At 42.5% G+C, this 25,134-nt stretch overlaps 1 protein-coding gene across 2 annotated transcripts in view; it reads left to right on the forward strand.

The window, feature by feature from the left end:
• The window catches only part of NCAM2 (neural cell adhesion molecule 2), a 1,313,898-nt gene that overhangs the window by 934,593 nt on the left and 354,171 nt on the right, over window positions 1–25,134 (forward strand). For both annotated transcript variants that reach the window (XM_085623062.1, XM_085623061.1), the window contains one exon: window positions 6,743–6,930. In XM_085623062.1, coding sequence (XP_085479188.1) covers window positions 6,743–6,930 — 188 coding nt within the window. The remainder of the gene's footprint in view (window positions 1–6,742; window positions 6,931–25,134) is intronic.

Here is a 25,134-nt window from a genome sequence, read left to right on the forward strand (position 1 = left end):
GGTTTCAAAAGTTGGTACAGATAGCTTCCTAGATATTCTACATTCACCCCCTCCCTGATTGTCATCTTTGACTGATTCATGTGTTGTTATGGGTTACTCTTATGAGATCATCCAATGTGCCAGTCATGATTTCTATTATTGTCACTGGACATGTCATCATAAAAGTTAGACTAGTCTTAATTTTGAAGTTGCAGAAGCACCTATGCATTTGACATAGCAGAAATGGACTCAGAGCTAAATTTGTAATACTGAGTATCCCCGCATAGGAAAAGCCGCTAAGTATTGTTTGTGCAGGAAATACCTGTTAATATACTCTTACTTATGGTATCATTTTACATGTACCCATATTCTATCACTTTTGAAGCAAGGCCTCAATTGTGAGTACATAAATGAAATAAAGATTCATTTAGAGTTTGGTGGACTAGGAATACTGCTGTAAATTGGCAATGCTCCCACCCTGTAGTTTTCCTGGTCTATTTTGCCTCAGCTGGCTTCATGGCCAGTAATTTCTGATCAAACAGCCAATCCACTTTTCAGCTATCATCTCACAGTTATGATCATCACATCATTTTTAGCAAAGAGCAAGCATTTGTAGATTTACCTGCCCAGCATAAACAGGCCAAGCATGGGAATCACACGCAGAGAAATTGTTCAACGGCGCACATGAGCAGGGAGCAATGTGCTTGAATATCGGGATCATGATCTTTGTATTTTTCAAGAATAAACTCTTGCTTTGGGAATTTGTTGTTGAAAAACCAAAACATCTGAAGAGTGGTCACATCAAACCTGACTCCTGCTAAACAAAGCTTCATTGCTTTCATAAGAGTGGCACAGCAGCAAATATACTGAAGGCAGTAATCTTCCCTTCTGAGAGGTGGGGATCACTAAGCACGGCAAATGTTCCGCTGGTGGGAATGTGGAGACAACGGCCAACCTGGTGGTCTGGTGAACCACCCAACATGCTCTAAATAACACTCATGATGTGAAAAAATAATGATTTACATTCATAGCAAATGCAAACATGCAAAGGATCCCAGAAAGTGAGTTTTAGTTTATTATATATGAGGTGATATCAATATTGATGCAATCCTGTTTTCTCAATAAATGCCCACTCTATTTGTAGCAGAAAAAGCACTTAAAACTGCATTCTTGCTAGGAAAATCCTCTATTAAAAGTAATCACATGATTGAATGCACATTTGACTCATCTAGGGGGAGAAACACATTTCTTTTAAGTGCTCTTTTTTTACCCTGTTGTGTTTTCATTAGTATTTTCTCAAATATTTCAATCATATCGCTCAAACCAATAACATGCTAGACTATCTAATGTCGCTGAGCATAGCTGGATTCTCACAGAGGTCAGAGAAAGCAGAAAACATAATTAGGTGACCTTTGTCATAGTGTGTATTACTTCTGTATCTCTATATATAAAATTGATCTCAGCAATGTGCAGTGAATGTATTTCCTTTTGCTATATTTTCCAAAAGCGATGCACGGGTTATGGTAAATATTTCAGCTTGCAGCAGTTATGAAATATTCATAGTGGCACGCACTAGATATTCTGTCTGATAAGATTTCTCTCCCTGGTAAAGGTTGTTATTTCAATCCAAAGCACACATTTAAATACCTGCATAGCTCACTCATCTGTTTGCTATGGGTAGCTCCTACAACACCATACCAGAATTAAGACCAAAACTCTGAAATTTATAGATAAGTCAACGATTTAATTTTGTATGCTACTCACTAGTAACCCTGATTGTACATTTTCTATGTTTGTATTCCATGAGAGTGGCAATTTTCAAGGGCAGTTACAAAGATCATTGCCTTCCTTACAAATTTGTTTTGATTGGCAGGAAAATTGTGGAAATGGGTTACCCAATGATAGAGCTGGCACCATTGGCATGGGTCTCCGCTGCATTTTTGCCTTTGCCGCCTGTGTTTTTGCTGTGTGTTGGACTCCGTTTTGCTGGTCTAGATGCTTTGGGCACTTTGCCTCTGCTGTTCAGTAACAAAGTGCAAGTGCACTCTTTGTATATTGTTGTTATGGATTGGTGTTTCCATGATTGGCTGATTTGATTTACTAGTCAGCCCCTAGTACAGTGCACTGTGTGTGCCAATGGCCTGTAAATCAAATGCTGCTAGTGAGCTGCAGCTCTGATTGTGCCAACCATATAAGCAGCCTCTAAATGTAACTCTGGCCTGCCATTTCAGAGCCTGTCTTGAGTCTAGTACTGCCATGTCGACTTGGCAAGTGTACCCACTTGCCAGACCCTAACCCTCCATTTTCTTACATGTTAGTCACCCCTAAGGTAGGGCCAAGGTTCCCCTGTGGCCACAGGTGCAGTGTATGTGAAAGGTAGGACATGCCCTGGTGTGTGTGGCATGTCCTGATAGTGAATTACTGCCAATTTAGATTTTCACTATTGCAAGGCTACTTGTTCCCATAGGATAGAATTGGGAGTTGGTTTATAACATCTTATAAATATAACTAGCCCAGGGAAGGAGGTAGGAAAATTAAGTTTGACATGCCTGAACTCAGAATGTTAAAATGCATCTTTTAGTGATGGTGATTTTTACATTATGTGTTTGAAAATACCATTTTTAGAAAGTAGTTATTTTCTTGCTTAGTCTTCCAGTGTGCCTCTGCTAGGTTTGTGCATTGCATGTCTTGCTTCCGGATGACAGGGGCTGGGGAGAAGCAGTGGCCCCAGAGAACCTGATGAGTCAGGGCTGGGCTGAATAGATCTAGGTTTCATTTAGAGTAGGGGGAGGAGATTTCCTTTCACCTGAATGGGCCTGGGGTGCCAAGGACAATGCTGTCTCCACCTCCTGCCAGGAAGCTGCACGAGAGAGGACTGAACCAGTTTGGGCCAAGCACTGGGCGTCTCTGCCACCAGAGAACAAAGGATTTTGTTGTATAAATATTGGGGCCCAGACCCCAGAAATTTAGATCACTTCTGGGAATCAAGAGGAACCTTTGCCAAGGAGAAGAGCCTGAGAAGCTGAGGAGGTATACTGCCCCTGTGATATGTGCTGTTTGGGGTTGGCCTGCAGTGGCTACTTGCTGCCAAGGAAAGGAGAAAAGGACTTTGCTGTGTGGTGTGTTTCCTGCTTGAGGAAGATCTCCAAGGGCTTGAATAGAACCTGTTCACAAGGTCTCCGGAACATCAAGGACCTCATCAAGCTTCTGAGACCGGTGGTTTCAGTTGCCAGGAGAAGATAATGTTAACCGACTCTGTCACCGAGTCTGTCGCAGGATTCCGTATCCTGAAGGCACTGTAGAGCGCACCGCCTCTTTTCGCAACGCAACCCTGGTCTCACCGACTCCGTCAATGAGCCGCTGCTGGCACCGCGTCCTGTGGGCACTGCGCTATGCACTGCTTTGCTACGCACTGCGCCGATGTCATTGACTCCGTTGCATCCCGTCCGGCTCCGTCGCCTCATCGTGACCTGACAGCACCGCATCGCTTACCGCCTCATCTTGCAATGCAAGCCTTGGTCTCACCCACTCCGTCAACCAGCCACTCCCTGCACCGAGCCGTGAGGACACCACAATGCTTCTCACATTGCAACCGCGAGGCTTGCCCCAGACCAGCTTGTACCATTCTGTCAGCCGCAACAACAAAAGGTACTGTCTCCGAGTCTGTCGACGCTTTTGCCTACCCGTATTGATGTGGTTCACTGGAATTGTTAGACTTTGTCGTATTCAGTATCGCGGTATCCCCGGATGGCGCTACTGAGTCAGAAAAACTGTATTTTCACGCTTTTCCGGCAATTTAAAGGTTATTTTGCACAATAACTATTTTTAGGAGTATTGTGTGTTGGAATTTTGTCGTTCTGGGTCTTGTTGATGTAGATAAAGTTTACTTATTTTTCTAACGTGGTGTGGTATCCATTTTTAGTGTTTTCACTGTATCACTGTATGTGTTCACAAATGCTTTACACACTGCTCATGCCAAGCTAACAAGGGGGTGAGCAAGGGTTAATTTAGCAGTTTATTCCCCTTACCCTGACTAGAAACAAGGGTCCCTATTTGGACAAAGGTACCTACCTCTGCCACCTAGAGACCCCATTTCTAACAGGCAATATATTATGAGACCCCATTTACCCACAATGTTTCTCTATGGTGGAGGTCAAACTTCAGTTTAGTAGCAACAGACTTGGATTTTTCAACTGGAAAAATTAATTCAAGGCTATGGGATATTTTTGTGTTACTGTTGCATAATGTCATTTCAAGAATTTTTGGGAATGGTTTGGGGCAATGTATACAATATCTGAGAATGGTGAAAGTTGTCTGAAGCACTGAATAAAGCAATGGCTCGGAGGCCTGCTCACATATGTTTGCGCTTGTTTTGCACAGTATGTGTTACCTTTTTATCTTCCCACAGTAGATGCTATGTTTTTTCAGAAGCCTTCTGTTAGCTACTGAATAGGAATTTGTTGTGCATTAGCGACTGATAGTGAGGTTCTCACTGGGAGGGGAAGAAGATGCTAGGAAGTGCGACTGGTGGGAAGAGCTGTCTGAACTGAGATTATTTCCAGTATAATAACTCAAGCACGTAGTCTTGTTTGCACCAAAGTCATAGTCTGAAGAATATCAGAGTTTACTTGCCCCAGAGCTTGAAGGATAACGATTGGTTCACAATTGTCAGAACACGCTGAAATTTTGGAACTTGTATTTTTTTATAAATATTATAATAGCGTATGATTCTTAGACTAGTTAGAAGCAAACCCCGGGGATGCTTGCTGACTTGGAACTGAGAAGACCCTTTTCAACTCTGTTAATCTCCACTGCTTCAGTGCAAAGGCTTCATGCCTAAGCATTACAACTCTCTCATCAGAATCCTTCATTTAGTTTTCTGAAGCTGACACCTTATCTTAATTGCCTGTGTAAATGGCCTTTTCTGATCGATCCTTACTTAATTTAGATTAAGTAAGATTAGTGGATTCCTTTATTAAACCCACATGTTGCATATTCTGCATTCTATTTGCAATTCTCGTTAATGTTCAGTTTTAGCTCATTTTAAAATATCGACTTCTAGATCATTTGAATCTGTAATAATAATGAATAAGCATTTAATTCTTAATGACCTAGCACTTTGCATTAATAAATCCCCTTAAAGTCACTTCTCTTCTCTTTGTAGTTTTCTCTGAAGTTACTGTTGTTCTTCACTATCTATGGAAATTAATGTAAATGATAACTCCTTGTCCACTTTCCTCGTCCAGTAACAAAGGTCCATATGACCAATGGCGGGTGAGATTTCTAATGAAATACGATTGGAATGTGTTAGGGATCCCCCTTTTATTCATTTTTACACTTATTTTCTAATAATCTTCACAAAAAATCTTATATTACTATTAAGATAATAGCTCATAATGCATACTCATCTGTTGTAAAATACCAATACTTGTGAGGTTACCGATATTAGGGTTTGGCACTGGACTTTGCAGTTTTACCTGTAGATTAGAAATATCCAGAAAGGTTTATCTGACTCCGAATGGCCTTTATCTCATGAGCATAGCATTAAGAGATGGGTGAGAGATACATACTAGTTTTCCTTCTATCTGAAACATATGCCTTTTTCTTCAGCCACTTAGGACGTCTTCTGAGTGTTATTTTAATAATCTGGAGTAACATGATACTATCATGCGAATGCAGATTCAAACTGATTAATCATACAGTTAATTATTTTGTAACCAAATATACTTGAAATCTGCTGTCCTACATTAGATGCATGGACAGGTGTAAATATTCCTGGCATAGACTGATGTGTGTTTACATGGGATGGTCGTGTCCACCATCCAACCCTTTTGGAATACATATTTGGCTCCTTTGGGCTTTGCATCAAAATGATGGAGCAGGCCTAGGCACAAAAACATAAAATTGATCACAAGATGTAATCCTTTTCATTGGTCATGGCTAAGAAACACATTGGGATATGACAGCTGTCACCAAAGGCACCCTTTATGGAATCCTAACTGGAGGATATTTATAGAGGGCAGGGACTGAAGTGATCCAAGTGCCTGAGGATGCAAATGCTGAAAAGGTGACAGGTCATTGGGCGAATGGGTTATACAAAATGTGCTCCTGTCATCAAACTACAGGCCATTCAGAACTGAGAGGTGTTAGCTATCAAACTTATCAACTGGTGCTAGGCATATTTTGAGTCTTTAAATGCCTCATTTCCGAAAGTGATGCACATGAGTGGTGCGTTCTCATTATTGAAATAAAGTCAAGTTTATTCCTTCCAAAGAACTAAGGGGTTGATTTACAAGCCCCTTGCGCATCTTCTGCGTCACTTTTAACATGGGAAAAGTGACGCAAGGGGCTTGTAAATATGCCCCTAAAGATCTTCGGAATTTTTTTGACTGTTTTCTTTTGGATTTGGGGTTTTCCAGTTGACTCTTGAAAGAAATGACAGTAAAGCATGTGTATATCAAATTCAGATGTAAAATCAACCGTTGGCATTTTTCAGACAATACTCTTGGCCTGATATATTTGATGGCAGTAGCTGGAGGGTGCTTATGTTTCTATTTTAAGTTATATTTGCATTTGTATTAAAAGTCGGTGCTTAGAACAGCGACCCATAATTTCGGACTGGGCATCTCCAGTGTGACATTATTGCAAAAAGGACTCAAGCCGGATTGTTATGGCGTTGATAAATACATCAGAATGTAAACATGTCAGGGTGGCGTTTCTGTCCAAGCGTTTGGAATCACAAACGTGTTTCTTTTTCTTTCAGACGCACCAAAGTTTGTCTCAAATCAAACAACTTATTATTCTTGGGAAGGAAATCCAATTAACATCAGCTGTGATGTGGCATCTAATCCGCCAGCATCAATTTCGTGGAAGCGAGGAAAATTAGCATTACCAGCAAATAATTCCACCAATAAAAAAACGCATGGCCTTGAAACTAAAATGCTATTAGAGGTAAGATTAAAATGTGATGTGGAAATCTAAAAGTGCGCATTCCTGGCTCACTGGTCGAGGTCATTTCATTAAACCTTCTGTGCTGCAGAGAGCCATGATTCATGTTGAACTACTGGGTTAGAACAAAAAACAATTATTCAGTTTATCTCAAGAGCAGAAAGAGAATCACGTGAAAAATTCAATGTGTCATGTTTGTCCAACACCACTTCTGATTCCAATGCATATTTTATGGGAACCCAGGTATGTTTACAATGTACAGAGCACTGCTACCCCGCTCTCAGGATCTGCAATGTTCCAGGAGTGACTTGTGAGTAGTACATATCAGCAAACTCGGCTGGATTTAGAGGGTGTTAGCAAAACTGGAATATTCTTTCCTGACATTTATTCACAAGGCACTTGGAGCATGATATAAAAAGTTGTGGTCGCAAACCCTTCGATTCACAAAAGTACAGTGTCTGCGAACTCTGTAAGGCTTTTCTTAAAGTACAAAAGGACTTTTACGGGTCACAAAACTCTAACTCATGGACTTTTGCAATCCGTACTGAGCCACAAAAATGAGGGGGCAGGCAAGAGGCGTCTCTACCCTAGAGAGGTTACAATCCATTGAGGAGTTATCAGCCCCAACTTTTGAGGGTAACTGATTCGCATAGGGCAAGATGGTTCCTTGGGGAACCTTTCCCTTCAAGATTCATATCCAGAGAACCACTGCCTTCTCCCCTGATCTTTTAACAAACAGGATTTATTTTTTATTTTTAAAGCAGCAGTCAAGGCTTTTAACTGACATCAGCAGATTTAAAAAAAACTTTTAGGAAAGCAAATGCAGAAATAGAATTATGCTGTCCTTCGCAGATCTCCATTTATGCACCTGCACAGGGGGATCATGCAAATTGTGGTCTGCCCGTAAAATATTCAATAGTCAGGCTGATTTGTGATATAACCTAGTAGTATATAGGTTACATCAAAATTGCATTTCCATTCGCAAACCATGTATGTGACAGGCAAGCAGCACAAATTTCCTTTTTTTTAAAAACACCTCAGAACGGTAGGAGTGGATTTGCATTTTATCCCCCACTGCAAGGACAGAAACTCTAAATCTGTACTAGTTGTGCATCTAAGGCAGTATCATGATAAGCTGCGCTAGCTCAGCACAGAACCGAGCTTCTGTTTTTAGGTCTCGCCTAGCGACGCAGCGCATGCGCTGCACACCTTGGCGAGATCTATTGTTGTCGGTTTTTCGTTGGAAGGGGGACAGGACGTGCACACGTACAGAGGACAGGAGTTGTGCACACATACGCACATCTCATGTCCGCGCTTGCGGCATTAGAGCAGAACGTGTGCATGGCGCACTTTTACTCTCACGGTGACAGCTTGTTACTAACAGTCACAGAAGAATGAGAGCACTTTCCGTGGGAATAAGAGCGCTAAGGCCGCAAGCGCAAAGCAGCCTGATGTGTAAATTACTTCCCACATCAGGTGGGAAGTAATTTACACAAACCAGAGGATCAGTGAAGTTGTTCCATCAGAGGAAAGCATGCGCCCTATTGACACAGTTTCATACTACCCTAAAGCTCTGTAATGCGGATCACAGTTTCATTAGAAGTGGACAACAGTGTTTTACTTGTAAAACGAAGAGTGCCTGCTCCGTGTTTTTTTTAGAATCCCTCGGTCGCTGCTGCCAAACACCAAGGCTGCCTAGCCATGAATTGCAGCGTATTCCTCTTTCTTGAATACTCAGATTTGTAGAGAGCCCGTTTTGTGAGGGATTCTGGGTGCTATTTCTAGGCACGGGGACATTGGCGGGTGCCTAGAATCACAGGATGCCAGGCCGACGCCGCGACTCAAACTTGGATCGCCAGCTCCCAAGTTGTAGCGCAACTTTTATGAAATATTGGCTGTGCGGGTTGCCTTGACGTGCAGAATGTTCAAATTAGGTTATTCTTTTCAACGTTGAAATAAATGCTGGTTCAGCGCTCGTATTTAAGGGAATTTGGTATAAAGAATTCCCCCCGCAAAAAATAGCCTCCTCTTACCTAAAAATAAATTAAAATATCCTTTGCTTATGCATCACGCTGCATGTAACATCTGGATCATGCAGGGTTGTGCAAGCCAGTTTCTTCTGCAGAGTCTGTCCCTTTGGGGTCGGAGAGGTGTTGTGGGGAGGGGGGCAGGGGGGTAACCGCGGGTAGCAGGGTGTTTGGATTTGTGGCAGTGTGTTAACCTCTACATACAGCATTGACGCCGAACACGTTGTTTGCCTTTTTTCTGTTTTCCACGGTTTGCATGCCCAGATCACTTTCTGCTGACCTGCAGCCCAGAGCCGTCCACTAGGGCTTTCAACAGCATGCAGTTTCTTTTCAAAGGAAGTATGCAGCACCGAGCCTCACATTCTCTCGTGCAACCCCACCCGATCCCAGGCAGCTCCCTACTTTTACCCTTTAGCTGTGCTTCAGTGTCGTGTACGCTGGACTTTGAGAGCCCCACTGATTTGCAAGATCTGATAAGGGAAACAGTGACGCATATTTCATTTGCATGCAGTAGCCAGCTGAGCACGCTGTCTGAATAATTGAACACATTTAAGCATTTTCCAGATCACATAGCGAGCTTTTGAAACCTACCTAAATGTTCGCACCGTAAATGCTTGCACCATGTGCCTTTGATCACTTATTATTGTAAAAATAAACATGCTTGGCTTTCAGGTTTCTTTCAAGCTTCGCCGGGAAATATCTGTGCAGGTTTCCCTCAAGCTAGAGTGCCTCTATCATTGATATCAACATAGGACTCATCTGACGCAGCATGTCATCAGTGACCTCCCACAATCCTCCACCCCTGGTACACCCTTCACAGTGTACCTTCTCTTGTCCAGCTCGCACTGTAAACTCATCTACATTCTCCATATCAGGAAAGGTATGACTTTTTCACAAGTCTCGTATGTGCTGTTCTTTAGTTGTCCCCACCTCGCCTAAAGTATACACATTGGTGGCCCTCAACCTTTTGAACAGGTGCAGCACAAGCCTGGGATTGAACAACGCTTGGTATACATGCATTCAAAACCCTTTCTAAGAGGTTTGTACCCTTGTGGACGTCTAGGGCATAGTTACACTATGGGCAGGCTGCTCAAATAACAATGACCGACTAGTTGATGGCTATTTCTCAGTAAATAGTACACCAAAGATTCAACAGAAACTGAGGTTCGCAAAGTGACAGTAGCAGGATTCTTCAGACGCGGATGAGAAATATCAGCTAACCAAGAATGTGGTCTGAACTCACACATTCACCAACTTATCCACCTGCACATTCATCTCACTGATTAGGCACCCACTTGTGTAAATGTCAATGCCTTTTATTTATCTGTTTTAAAAACACACATGAATAAAAGGCATTGTCATTTACAATGCCAGTAGCTCAAAGTATAGTAAATGTCAGACCTATTGCATTGTAAATGCTTGTTTTTTTGTCTTTGAGGTGTCCAAAGTCCATAAAACCCAGAATGTCATCAAGTTAATGCATGAAAACATTGAGTACAGCATGTCACTTGTTCTATTTAATGTCCATACATTAACTGAGAGAAAGTTTAACCTCTGTGTATGTACTTCAGATACCTTAATGGCAGAAAAACAAAAGCTTGGCTCCGCGCTGCCAGAGCAGCGCTTAATGATAGGGCTGTAGCTCCTAATGATAGGGCTCCTGTAACATGCAGAGCCCCACACAAACTGCACTTACGTTTCGCACACAGGCTAGCACTGGGAGTGTGATGGCCTAAGTGTTCCAACAGATGCATTTAATCTCAAACCTATGTTTTCTCGTGCCTTTTGAGTCGGTACTTTTTAAATAAATGTATATAATTTACTTTTCAATACTCCTACTCCTACCTTTTTAGACAGTTCACCTTCTACAGATATAATACACACACACATACATACATACACACACACGCACACACACAAGCACTTTGCAGATTTCTGCCACTTCTTTGGAGGCGCAATAATAAGCCATGTTTTATATATCACCTTTCCTAGCACGTCTACATTTTTATTTCAGTTTTATTCTCAAATTATGGGTCATCTGATTCAAAATCTCAAGTGAAACAGCCGGGTGATTTAGTAGGAGGAATTATATATAATATATATATTTATATTTATCTAAAATATGTCTACAGTACAATTAGAAATTTGTAAAGTAAAAGCACTGCATTATTATTACAAATATTTTTGTTTTAGTAATATTTCATTAATAATAGCACAATATCCTGAGTCAGACAGATCAATGCAAAATAAACAATTGATGGACGGAATGCTGAACAATGCAAACATTCACCCGTAGTCACAAGGATCTGGGTTTAATCCATCATTCTTTTGCTAAGCACACCACGCCACCCCACATTGTACCCAGCCATATGCAAAAACCCTACCCACTTGGCTGATAAAACTGGTCCTAGGATGCTTGTTTCCAGTCCAGGGAGTATCAGGCCCGGCAGTTCGGGCTGGACTGTAAGCATTGGGCGCAGGGTCAAGACTGATTCGCATATGGCTGCGTTAAAACTGGAATGGCATGGGGAGCAAAAAACGATGGATTTAGGCTCAGGTCTCTATACTGGTATGAATGTATGACATTGATCTGCATTCTAACCATCAATTGTTCTTTTCGCATCAGACAGATCAATGCTAGTAGTTAGTAATACTGATAGTCTGTAGCTCCAAGATTTGTCTTGGCATGACAGCTGAGAGTCTTGTCCCGGCTGCTATGAATAAAATGTAATTTAAATGATTTTTTCTGAATTTGGTGGTGCACAAATCCCGATAAAGAATATTACAGGTACTAAGAAAGCATCCGCTGTTAGGTAAGTGGATGCACAGTCTTGGTTTGTTCAAATGTTCTAGGGGCTGTGCTATCTTTCAATCCTAGAGCATGGGCTAGAGTGATTGAAGCTCTGAAACACAGAAGGCAAATGTAAACCTCTGGCTAGTGTTTCACTGAGGACCGAGCCTGTCCTTACTTTGGAGGGGGCAGTGATTCCCTGCCTGACAGAGCAGCAGCCCCTGACTGCCCCTCCCTCTTAGAGGTGTCTCGGGACCCATTGTGCTTATACCCCTCCAAAACCTACAACCTCCTTAACCCACTAACTATGGTCCACCAAGAAAACTTCCTATAATTGGAATAAAAAGAAAAGCAGATCTTACCTGGTTCATCAGCACCATAAGTTTGGATATTTTTTTATCATGTGTGTGATCACAAGGTGAGATGCACACAGCAGTGTATCCATACAATGAAGTTGCATAATGAGCTACTATTTATGAGTACTCCTTCCTATAGTCATTCCCTGGCACTTATGATAGGTGACACTATCTAACTTTTGTCTTATCAAACACTGATAAAGCAATGTTTGGAATTATATATGTATGTGTGTGTGAGCAGGTGTCTGTGTATGTGTGTCTGTGAGTGTATGTGTCTATGTTTAAGAATGTATATATTTTTGGCAGCATACAAGGTTGTGCATACGTAGAAAAAATCTAGCGACCATCCTGATCGGCCTTTGGAGCCCTTTACCATGTCCATTTGCCTGGCCGGAAACTTTGGTTTCTCCCCCAATACATGTTCAGCAGGTTTAGATCTAGCAAGCCATTATGTACACCAACGCAACTTGATAAATTGTGTGAATATTATTGCCTTCTATCACCTCTGTCTGTTTTACACCATATTATTAATATTACTATTCATACCACGATTGCTGTGGTCATTGCTGTAATGTCATTTCTTTTGGCACTTTTGCCACTAGGAATCAAGAATCATATTGATCTACTCATATATGTTTTATCGCATAATAAGAACATTACTATGGCCCCACACTACTCCAATGCAAGCCGAGCGAAGAGCAAACACATTGTCCAACATTCTGTGTTATGGATAACTTCCTCAAATGCTATACTCCACACTACCTGGAGCGTGGACATGGAGGGATTTATAAACCCCATTTACTAATGAAAACATCAATGATCTGTTACTCTGAGCATACTGGATATCCATCCTCCCAAACTGAAAAGATTTTCTGGAATGTTTCTAAAAATACAATGTTATCTGAAATGTATTGCCATTTTCCATGAAGCTGTAAACATTTCAAAAAAGGTCTAAGGTACATTTCATCTGCTTTGTGGATAACCTGGCGTCATCTAATTCTGACAAGAATCACATATAGTCTATTGACTGTCCTCACCCTTTCTGCATCCTTCTTACCCTATGCCACAAATGCTTAAGAACAACGTATAACTTTCAAAGTCTTACTCATTCATGTTGACAATCAAACCACTCATTTCTTAGCCATCAATGGAGATAATCAAAACCACCAGCAGAACATTTAAAGAGAAATGCTGTTCAAACCATGGACTAGCCACATCTTCATGTCACTCACAGCCTAGAGCATTTAAAGGTATATTTTTATTTCTTATTAAAGTGCTTGTCATAAACATATATACAAATATGTATATACAAATATGTATATATATATATATAAAAATTATATATATATATATATATATATATATATATATATATATATATATATATATATATATATATATATATATATATATATATATATGTACATTTGATCATGTACCCCAACTGTACATCGTAAGGGTATCACAAATCTTCAAATAATCCATCTGACTCAGGTAAGGAGTGAATAGTTTATCTAGACATATCTCTTCTTTGGACTGATGGACTTTTAGTTACATTGCTTGTTGTACAAAACAAGAACAATAATCTCAGAATGCAAAGGAAAATTCAAGCCATGGCATACATGTTGCATTTCATAGCTCCCCAATCTCCTTTCTTTTGGAAATCTATCAAGGGCCTTCAATGGTGCCAGGGAGCTGTGGGAAACCTGATCTTGAACCATGGGCTTCAGTACAAGTGTTAGATGCCCCACACAAAAACAAAAAACATGATGGATGGCTTGAAACAGTGACTATCACAACTTCCTACCAACCCATTTCTGTGAAAGATATTCTGTACAGAACAGAAGACAGGTCAACAGGCAACTGACCAGTATATCTAGATGCTAGGTCTGCTACCTCTGATGGAATTGTGCTACAGCTGCCATAACCTGCCACAGGTTCCATCCTTCCTCAGGTGGGGAACTTATCATGCAGCAGTTAAACATTGATGTCACTAAGCATTTGGAAAATGTACTAAAAAGCAAGCAAATATGGTTGTAAGCCTGGGGTACACCTGCAAGTAACTTCATGAACTTACAGAGATCAAGCATTTATGAAAACCTGTTGTAGTTACACTCAGAAGTAGTTGGTTTTCTTATCATTGACAAAAGATTTACGCCTGAAATACTGCCAGCATCATTGTTTGTTTCTTGCAGAGAATATACATGCAACAAATGCACTTACCTTAAAATAGATATTATATATAGCAGAAATGATGCTATATTTACACTTTCCAGTACCTTATATTTTGAGAGATATTGATTGATATTGTAAAGCAGAAGAACAGCTGTCAAGAACAAGATGTCCTGACTGAATTAGGTTGTTAATAAAGGCTGTGCTCACAACAAATAAAAAAACAAAGAATACTATTTGTTCTGGTTGCAAGCAGTACCTCTGCCAACAACTGGTCCTGCAGAGCTAATGAACAGCAAAGGACAGTATTTCCCCGGTTTGCAAGATTTATTTGATGCTGTCATACATGATGTCACTCATGAAGTAATGTGTGAATTGACTTTTGATGTCAATGTGATGTCACAAGTGAAGTTAATAAGAGTAAATTGCTATCATTACTTAGCCAAACAAATTTGTCAGTACAGCTGTTAAATTTTTTTAAATGGTAACTGTAATAACTATGTTACTGAATTCATTCCAGGACATTTTAAAGTTTTTGTTATTACATGAAACAGTAATCAATCATGGCAAGCAACCTTAACTCCCATGAGCATTTCCCCCCCATTTTTTTTTGTGTTTACCAATGATATATATTAGTAAATGCCCATACATCACCTGTGCCCATCCCTCCAGGAAATGCCAGAAATTACTTCTCAGCTCTTGAATTCCACAAGAAGCTGAAGGCCTGGCTCTTCCCCTAGCTCTGACCCTGGCTCAGCCCATATATCTCCTGCTTCAGTGCCAGGATACCCCCAAGGATAAGTTGTGCACTATACAATCGAACATAACTTGACATGGCGTGACATTTCATGACATAACCTACTCTCCAATCTCTCAGGGACAAAACCTATTCTCCCTCCTGCTGGGGTTGGTGGCAGAGTGGGGATGAAAGGGAACAGAACGTCTCTGTCCCATGTGGTAACCCTAACTCAAAAGAGACATTTTAAAACTGATCTTTGTTCTTTAAACTGCTCCTGTCCCTTCCTACATGGCTAATCCTTGCTAAGTGGACAGTTTTTGACAATTTCCATGCCATTCTGGCATCAGAGTCCAAACCATTGTCCTCGTGAGAGTAGGGTTATTAGCTACAGCTAGGGAAGTGTAGTGTGCCTCTGGAGATGAGAAGAATTATAAAACTGTTAAAACTGGCTCTATGCCAGGGTTTGGTCAGGTAGGCTGAAGTATATTTTTACAAAGTTACTTTTCTGCAATGATATCATAAATCTGATTTAGAAAACTGATTGCAAAGCATCCCTGATTCATTTTGTTAGCACTTTTACATATAAAGATAGAACTTAACAGATCAGGTTTTATTTCACATAGGACTGTTTCAGGAGAATGTAGCCTAAACCTAGTTAATGAAAATACATTTTGGACATAGTTGAGTTGCCCAATATGGGGCCTGGTCTGTGAGGACTGCTGGACCTCCCCTATCCTAACCCCCAGCAAAGCTCCTGATCTAGAGGATGTGGCATAGGTTGAAGAGCTGATGGAACAATTATGAATACCAGCACTTAGAAAGTTTCTCTAATGCAATGAATTTGATCTTGGTCTTTTGCAAATCTGGGGAGGAAAGGAAAAGTATGGTTGCCTTGGAGGAAGGCGTGCTGCTGGTGCTAAAATGTGCGAGTCTTCATCTTATTTGACAGGAAAGAAGCACTCCTCAAAAGGGATAAGAGCTCCAGGCACTGGAATAAAAACTAGTCATGAAAAGATGAGGCAATTGCCAAAATGACATAGGGCCAGATTACAAGTCTGGCAGCCCTTGGACCACCAGACTCGAGGTGGTATGGCAGTGGCAAATCCAGCCACCACCACAATTGTGGTCCGACTGCCCGAATACGACTCGATCAGTTGGACTGCACTAGGACTCTCGACTCCACCAGGGAACCTCAGCTCTCTGGCATAGGAGCGGCGGTCAGAGGCCAAAATATGCTTGGCGTGCAGGAACCTTGTTGTGCGTTGTTCCATTTGCTGTGCCTTTTTAAAAGACACCACTGCCTTTTAAAGGGCACCACAGGGGAAACAGCTCCAAAATCTCATAATTTTGCCCTAAATGATAATAAAGGAAAAACACAAGAATAACCATGCAACAATAGCAAGAGTTATGGTGGTCAAATCCTACTTGGGTGGTCTTTCTGATGACACTCTGGAATCTGATAAGGCTGTGGAAGTATCAGAGCAGATATCATGGGGGAACACATAGGCTCTTCTGAGATTCTATTTGACAAGAGGAACAAACACCTGATGATCCTAGAACAGGGAGGTATCACAGTGCTAACTCTGCACAGTGAGAATTGCCCTGTGCATCAATAATTCTCCCTGATGTCCCAGTCACCTGCAGAGAAGGTCAACAAACAGAGCATGCCCATGACAGTAACATGGAAGTGCCAGTATAACAAATGGCTGCACAGCAGAGGTAACAAGCAGCCTTTAAGAGATCAGTGAAAAGCAAAAGAGAGCAGGAAAACAGCCTCAGATTGTGCAGGCTGTTGAAAAGTAAAGAAAAGAGGTTAAAATCCTACTTTGGGTAATACAAGTGTTGGGAATATGCAACTTACAAAACGTAAGGGTCTATCAGATACAGAGACTGTGAGTGGTATAGAGGAAGGAGCCGAGAGGGAACAAGTGTCCTCCAATGCACAGATGTTCCATGACACAACCTGTATTGAGGAGGTAAAGGGGTCAAGAAGAAAATAACAACATGCGCACACAAACCCTCAGTAAAGCAACAAAGAGGGTGCCTAGAAGATTAAGATCAGATTGGAAGAAAGCATGAAAGACCACATAGGAATTGGTAAAAGCACTAGAAATCCGTGGTCATGTGTAATGGGCGATAGGAAACCCTGGGGAAGTCACCAGGCCATAACATTCTAACACAGTCAGTGAGTAGGCCAGGGGCAAGGGAGATCAAGGAAAAGTCTGGGGTTATTCATGTCATCCCTTCTATAATAGATAATGTCCACCAAACTTTGAAAAGAGAGTCAGATGGAACTAGGTGAACTAACTGTGATTGGGTGTATTGCCTATAGGCCTCTGAGTATTAGTGTCCTTTATAAATCCTGTTAACATAACATTGGAGAGACTGGGGATGAAATGGTTGTGAATGGTTAAATGTCTGTAGATCAGGCTACTGATAATGAGAGCCCATCTGTGGTGGGAGAAGAAGTTACATCCATCCGCTCCAGCAGGTAGGAGCCCCCTCCAGCAGGTATGAACTTACCCCATCACTGGTGCACATGATGCAGATAATGCAAATGTTTAGACCAGAGTCCAATATACATTATAAGTAAGCTGAGATGGCTCAAGCTGTAACTCAACAAGCAAATCATTGAATCAGTATCTGAAAGGATAATGGTTCTAGAGCTGCTGACTTCAGAGACAGAGGAGGCTTCAACTAGAGCTACATGTGATGGATAAACATACGCACTTTATTAAGCAAAGCATTCTGTATGAAATTGCATTACTGGTTGAAGGGGTGAAACCCTACTCAAGTAGAAACCACAATCCTTATCAGTTTGAAGGCACAAACCGTAAATTTGCCTGTGCCCAACCCCTCGATAGCTTTGGAACAGACCAGTCAGGGTTAAGTTGGAGTCAATATGTATAGTATTTTGCAACACCTCCAATAGTAACACAGTGAAAACACACCACAAAAAGATCCAACACAAGTTTAGAGTAATGTGTCATAAATAAAACAAGACAAAAATGACAAAACTCCTGTCACCATAGCCGGAGACATGCACATTTAAAGATTTTGGTAAAAATAGCGCCAAAAAGCACAAAGCGCCAACTGTAATCATCTGGTCGCTCTGCACCAAGGTCATGTCACAAGTAAAGAGCAGACTGCGATGGAGTGCCGGCTAGCTACAGAGACCCAGTTGAGTCAGCTTAACAAGAGTACCTTAGGTCCTGGTTGTGGAGTGTTGTGAGGTCCTGTGCCTACAGTGTGTCATGCAGCCAAGGCGATGAATCGGTTCTGTGGAGCTGCATCATCATCGAGGATTCTGTCAATGATGGCTTATGATACCAAACCTGGCGTCGTGGAAGCGTCTTGCAGTCGAGGCAATGCACCGATTCCGAGGAACTCTGAGGCTGCATTTGAGAACCTGTGTGGTCGTCAAGGCTGCCGTTGGCAAAGAATTTGCAATGTGAAGGCCTGTGTCTGGAAAGCTGCAGACAAGTGGCAGTTTTATGCAGGCTGCATGGTCTATGTAGATTCATTGAGTCAGGAGAACCCTCACAGAATATGCGATGGGATTGTGCAGAGGGGATGCGTAAGTTCTAATGGTCCCACAGATGGGCTGAAAGAACACCTTCAGGCCCACTTCCAAGGATCCAGAACTGGGGTAGCATCATTTAGCAGGGTAGGTCTCACAGATGGCAGAGTCCAGGTGCTGGGTTCAAGGATAATGGAGCCTTCTGTGCCTGAGGGTACAGTCAGGAGGCCAGCAAAATATTCGTTGGAGTCACTTTCAAGTCCTGGGCCCAACAGGTCCAGTCCATCTCACCAAGCCAAGTGGACAGTAGGCAGCAGGTCAGCACCGCGTTCCTTCTTTCTGGCAGAGTATTCACAGGTCCAGAAGTGCACTGAGGAGGATGTGTCTGAGGTCTAATATTTATACCTGGTGCTCTTCCTCTGGAAGATGGAAGAAGCTTCTAGAATTTCTCGTTGACATGCACAGGCTTCTTGCCACCCCTGGCTCCTGACTTAATGCATACAGCCCTATGTGTGGAGGCTGGACACAGCCAATTGAAGAATTAGTGAGACTGTGCCCCCTTCCTTCTTGCCATTGATGGCCCATCCAGGCACACCTAATCTCTATTTTGTGTGTGTCTTTCTAGGACGAATACACAAAGCCCAACTACCAGTCACTCCCCCGCCATGTGACCCCGAGGGATGCTACAGACACTAAATGGCTAATGCAGGAAAATGCCAACTTCCAGTCTAGGGAAGGCATGGCTTGGCAGTTTGGGCTGGACTATTCCCATGAGGCACAGTGTCAAGACTGATTTGCATATAGCTGTGTCTGAACTGGAGTGGCGAATTGAGCTAAAGACTGATGATGGATTCAACCCAGATCTGTGACTGGGGGTGAGTGTCAGAAAAGTTTAAGTACTCCGTCCATCATTTCCTTGTGTTATATTTGTTCACCCTAAGTTGGCAGGGAATGCTCAGACGTGGGTCCCACTCTCTCTTTGCCACTGGATACAAGCTAGCCTGGCTGATGAGGGGTTACCCCAAAACCGGTCCCAGGATGCTTGTTTCCAATCCAGGGAAGACATGGCTTCGCAATTCGGGCTGAACTGTTCCCATGAGGCACAGGGTCATGACTGATTTGCATATAGCTGTGTCTGAATTGGGGTGGCGAAGTGAGCTAAAGAACGATGCTGAATTCAACCCATATTTGTGACTGGTGGTGAGTGTCTGAAAAGTTTCAGCACTCCGTCCATCATCTCCTTGTCTTTGCAACTTTCTAAAAGTGGCCTTTTCAAAATTGTATGTAAAATCTGACTTCACCATGAGAGAGGACTTTTCATTACAGTTCCAAAGACAATAAACATGAACTTTGGCAGGTCGAAATGGCAGTTTAAATGGCACACACAGGCTGCAATGGCAGAACTGAGACTTGTTTAGAGGGCTACTTTCTTTAAAAAAAACACATTTTATTAATTTTTTGCAGTCAAATTTAAGAATCTTGAGATAGTGGCACTAGATTGAGATGATACATTATTACAGATCAGAGATAGCGGCACTCCCATCACTCTCAGTCGAAAACATAGAATTTCCTCCATATTTGGTTGCATTTATGGGGACAATACCTGGCCTCATAGACTATTCTTTTCTGCAGTGCACACCAGTCCACACCTCGGCGCCATTGGGAAAGTGTGGCAAGAGAAGAAAATTTCCATCTGGCAGCTATGTTGCGTTTGGCAAATATCAGGGTTGTCACATCTCTGTCTCTGAAGGTTAGAATTCTCGCAATCATGGGTTGTGGAGGGGCTCCTGGAGGAGGCCTAGGAGTCAGTCCACGATGAGCCATCTCGTTGGCAAACCAGAATGACAGGTGGTCTGCAGGCAACCAGGACTTAATCAAGGCCTCCAGGAAGTCCACAAGCTGCTGAGGCTCGGCTCCCACAGTGATACCAATCACTAGCACATTATTGTGCTGGACTCATTTCTCATCATTCTCTGCTCAGCGGTGCAGCTCCAATTCCTGTGCAAGAAGTGCAGTGACTGGGTTCTTAAGGGATGTGACCTCATCCCCCACTACAGAAATCCAGGATTTGGACTCCAAAATTGGGGCTGTTGCATTCCTGAGGCCCTGACAGGGCAGTTCCACATTCATACGTATCTCCCCAATTTTGGTTTCGACTGCTGTCTGAGACATTTGAGTGGCCTGAAGGACAGTGGTGAGTTCCCCAGTTGGTGATGTGCCACCGGTCCCAACACTTGCACCTCCAGGATGACTACCCACTGACCCAGTGGTCAGTTGCTCCATACGAGTCTGTGAGGTCTTTGGGAGGTTGTTCTTGTCCTTCACCATGATGTTGGCACAGGCACTGCCGGCAGCGAGCACACGGCTGTCCACTGCAGTCCAGCAGCATGTGTAGGCAGCAGGAGAGTCGTATGGCAGATTGCACCAAAAGCAGCGTTATTGACCCTTGTCAGAACTATTTGTAGTCCAAAGTGCAAGAGAGGTCAACTGGGAGGTATCTTGTGGTATCAGGTCTGGCCGGTACCCAGCTTGGCGTTGGCTGCAGCAGCACCCAACTGTGCATAACAGGGCAGTGAGCTGTAGAGTGAGTAGGTCAGGGACACCAAGATTAGTTTCAATCTAGCCCCATCAAAGGTTCAGGTGAAGAGACAAGCCATCTATTTGCAGGAGGAAGGCCAGCACCCATCAAGGCAGCCCATAAGTGAGCATCAGTTCCACTCACCAGTGGGTTCCATGAAAGGTTACGGTTTAAACAAGCCCACAGGTGCGACAGAGGGCCAGTGGCTCCCACCAGATCTAGTTCTCATAGTAGAGGTGGCGGCATTCATGCAGCCCCAGCAGACATTATGGACAGGTTATCAAAATTCACTGTCTCAAGTGTCCCAGGATAATTGAAGTAGTGTTGGGGGCTCTGCTGTACCACTGCTGCCTCCACCACCAGTCTGACCCGGATCTCCGCACTCACCAGATACCCAGGAAGTCTGACAGGCCAAACACAAATGGAGGAGAATATTGTCGAACAGGTGCAGCTCCCAGGATAAGGGAAATGTTATGTTATGGAGTTTTATATAGCGCATAGCTTCCTCAGCAAAGGGGTGTCCCAGCACTAACTGGCAGGAATTGGGAGGCTACTGAATGAAGGCAAATCCTTGCAGGTAAGTGGCCCCCACCTCAGTGAGGCCTCAGGTTTCGGAGTTGTTGTCACCTGTATTATCGGTATAGGCCCAGGACTCGGACTGTCCCAAGCCAGTACCCAGAACCAGTCATCTCAGGACACCTCACTGCAGCCAGACCGCCCAGGTGGCACCACCATCCCCTCACAGCCCAGAGAGGCCCACAGTGCTTCTTGAGTTGGGTCCTGAGGGCCTCAGCTCCATTGATTGAGGAAGGGGGCGGAGTGCTGCATGGCTTCAGAACATCCTCTCCAGCTGCTAGCCCTGGCCACAAGAGCTTGTCCATGAGCAGCAGCAGGGCAAACTCCAACCTTGACAATGCACAACAGTTCAGTCCACCAGAGGAGGAGGGGGACTGCAGCGCTCACAGTGGCCCCCTGCAGTGAGCTCCCGGTCTGACTTTTCTGTCCACATGCCAGGCAGCCACCTCTCCGCAGTCCGCACAGCCCTGTGATATCACGGCCAGTGGCACGGTGGAGTGACCCGTTCCGTCACTCCTCACTGCCGACACTTCAGCTCCTCATGATGGGAGTCAGTAGGACCAAGGATATAGGTCCTGATGGCAATCCAAGGATTGGAAATGTACTCAAACCAACGGGGACCTATACGGAGATCTAGCAATGAGCATCTGCCATATTGGCTGCCCTGGCAACGCCCCCGTTTAAAGGGTGGCACAATCAGTGCTGCAGGCCCACTACTAGCACATAATTTACAAACCTGTGTACAGGTAGTACCACTTTACTAGTGGCTTACAAGTAAATTAAATATGCCAATTGGGTATAAGCCAATTCCATCATGATTTAAGGAGTGAGCACATGCATTTTAGAACTGGTTAGCAGAGGTAAAGTGCACAGATTCTTAAGGCCAGCAGAAATAAGAAGAGGAATGCACAACGTTTGGGTTAAAACCACTCTAAAGCTGACAGGTCTAACACAGTACAAGATGGAGGGTATTGAAAATTACCACAGCACAATGACCTACGTCTACTAGGTTTTGTAGGGTAGTGATACACAGAAATTCAGAGTATACCTTTTCAAAACATCTTTGCCAGGTCTAGAAGATTTGGATATGGATTTGCAAATACAGTGTGATGATCGTCATCCTTTTAGAATAGCTGAGGTTAGTGGTTTACACTCAAGAACTGTATTAGTGTACATTGTGAAGTGTTTGCTGTGACAGGCAATCTTTTCTCGAAGTGGTCCTCCTTACCAGTCACTGTGAGAAGCCTGTACTTTGTTCTCTCTGATTTCAGCTATCTAACTGTGGAACAATGCCGACAAATATGTTCACTCATCCCGGCCTTTCAGTAAACGTGAGCACATGTGTATAAACAGCTGCCAGTTCACCTAAAGATAATTTCACATGGCCATATTTATATGTGCAGTACAGTTATAGTAGCCAACGATATAATTAAGGCGGTCGGGTTAAATAAGGAACAGGCCTGTGGGCTCAGTGATGTGTGTGTAAGCAAAGTCAAATAGGTGGAGGATTAATACAAATACAAATATGATGGTAAATTGCGTGATGCAGGCTGGCTAGTTTTTCAAGCTGTCAATTGTCACATTCACACACGAACTGGGGTTGCTCTGTGGCAGGTGGCAAGTAGGGGGAGGTAGAGAGAAGGGGGTTGGGAGATGCTCTAGGTGTAAGGTACAGTGTGATTTGACTTGGAGGGGATTGGAGAAGAGATGGGAGATGGATGAGGTTTGGTGACAGGGAAATGTTGGGGGAAGAAAGAGAATTACTTTAAAAAGTAGGATGAAGAGGTTTGTTAGTTAAAGCCAATGCAAATCAATCAAAGTTACTTGCAAGCTTTACTGGTTGGGAAAATAAATATGTTTGTACTAAGATGGCTCTTTTAAGTAACTCTTGTTGAAATTTACATGGTATGAATTATCCAAAGAAGAGACAGTTAATAAATGAAGAGCTAAATATGAGAAAGGTGAATAATAAATGTTTATTGGTGACTCATATCATTGTCAAGCTATGTATTTTCTTGCCTCAGTCAGGCTATATTCTCATTGTGTGCGCTATGTATCAGAGGGATACGTAGAGAGTTGCAATTATGATCAATTGTAATATTTCTAATAGGGTTGCAGTTTTGTAAGCTTCTGTGGACAGAGGTGAACACCGGCATTGGCACAAGTTCAAATTAATGGAATGCAAATAGTTATAGGTGCAATAAATGGTCCAAATACTGGTGAGTTACAATTATACTAAGTTTTGTCTTTAGAATTAGCTGGCTGTTAGGGACATCAACTGGGATTTCAATTGTGTACGTCAGACTACAGAATCGATGCATCTAATCTAAAAGGTGTACATCGCATGTTGAGGGTTTGGGCTATTCTATGCTCTACCTAGCTTAGCTCAAGTGCACAGAGTAATAGCTCTAAATGGAGAGTTTTAAAGGGCTCAGAGAGTGATAACACTTTTTACCCTCCTTTGCAATAGCACTATTCTGGCATTGATGTAATGTTTGCATCTAAATGTTAGATAACCAGATCTCAAGTGAAGTTAGGTACAATAATTGTATTGGAACATAATCAATGGATTGCATAAATGATGTGTAATAAGATAGAGGTTATTAGTAGTTGATGTACTTTTGGCCGGACGATGTTTGTTTTCATGTAGGATTTCAACAATAGATGCATAAACATATAAAGGAATTCTTTAAGATAAATTGGAAGTCATCACCGGTGTCAATGGTTTGGGATTCTTTCAAAGTTACTATTCAGGGACTCTCAAATAATTACACTCCTTATCGGTGGAAAAAAGCAATTGGATAACCAGGCAGTCAGGTCACTGGAAATTACTCACTCAAGGTTCAGTAAAAAAGACTGGATGAGGGGGACTTATGTGTATCAGGCTATGCAGCCTCAGATTGGGAGAGGTCTTAAAGAGAAATCAGCAACTGCATTTATGAAAAAGAAGAGTAAAGAAGTTGAATATGGAGAGTGAGTAGGTAAGAAAACTTGCATACATGATCAAGGAAAGGGGAAAACGGATGACCATTAAAAGTATAAAAGATATACATGGGAATGTATACACACAGGGTAGGGATATTCTGGAACAATTCGGTTTTATCATACATTGTACATTGAAGATGAAGTAAATTCAGATCCAGATATAGAGCAGTATCAAGCACAAATACAAATTCCGTATTTGGGCAAATATCACTTATCTAATTTAGAGGGGGCGATAACTTTGTAAGAACTTATGGAGGCCATTGAGCTCCTTCCCAGTGGGAAAGCCATAGAATATTCCATTAAGATGGAATTTTAAAAGATTTATCCCAAATGTTCCATACCTATTTGTATACAAATCATTCAAAATATGCAAGAAGGTATAGGCAAACGTAGTCCATGGATAACATTCACATCGCAGTATTGTTATAGAAATGGAATCCAATGGAAGAGTGTGGTTCGTACC

Source organism: Triturus cristatus, chromosome 8, assembly GCF_964204655.1.
Source record: "Triturus cristatus chromosome 8, aTriCri1.1, whole genome shotgun sequence".
NCBI classification, from domain to species: Eukaryota; Metazoa; Chordata; class Amphibia; order Caudata; family Salamandridae; genus Triturus; species Triturus cristatus.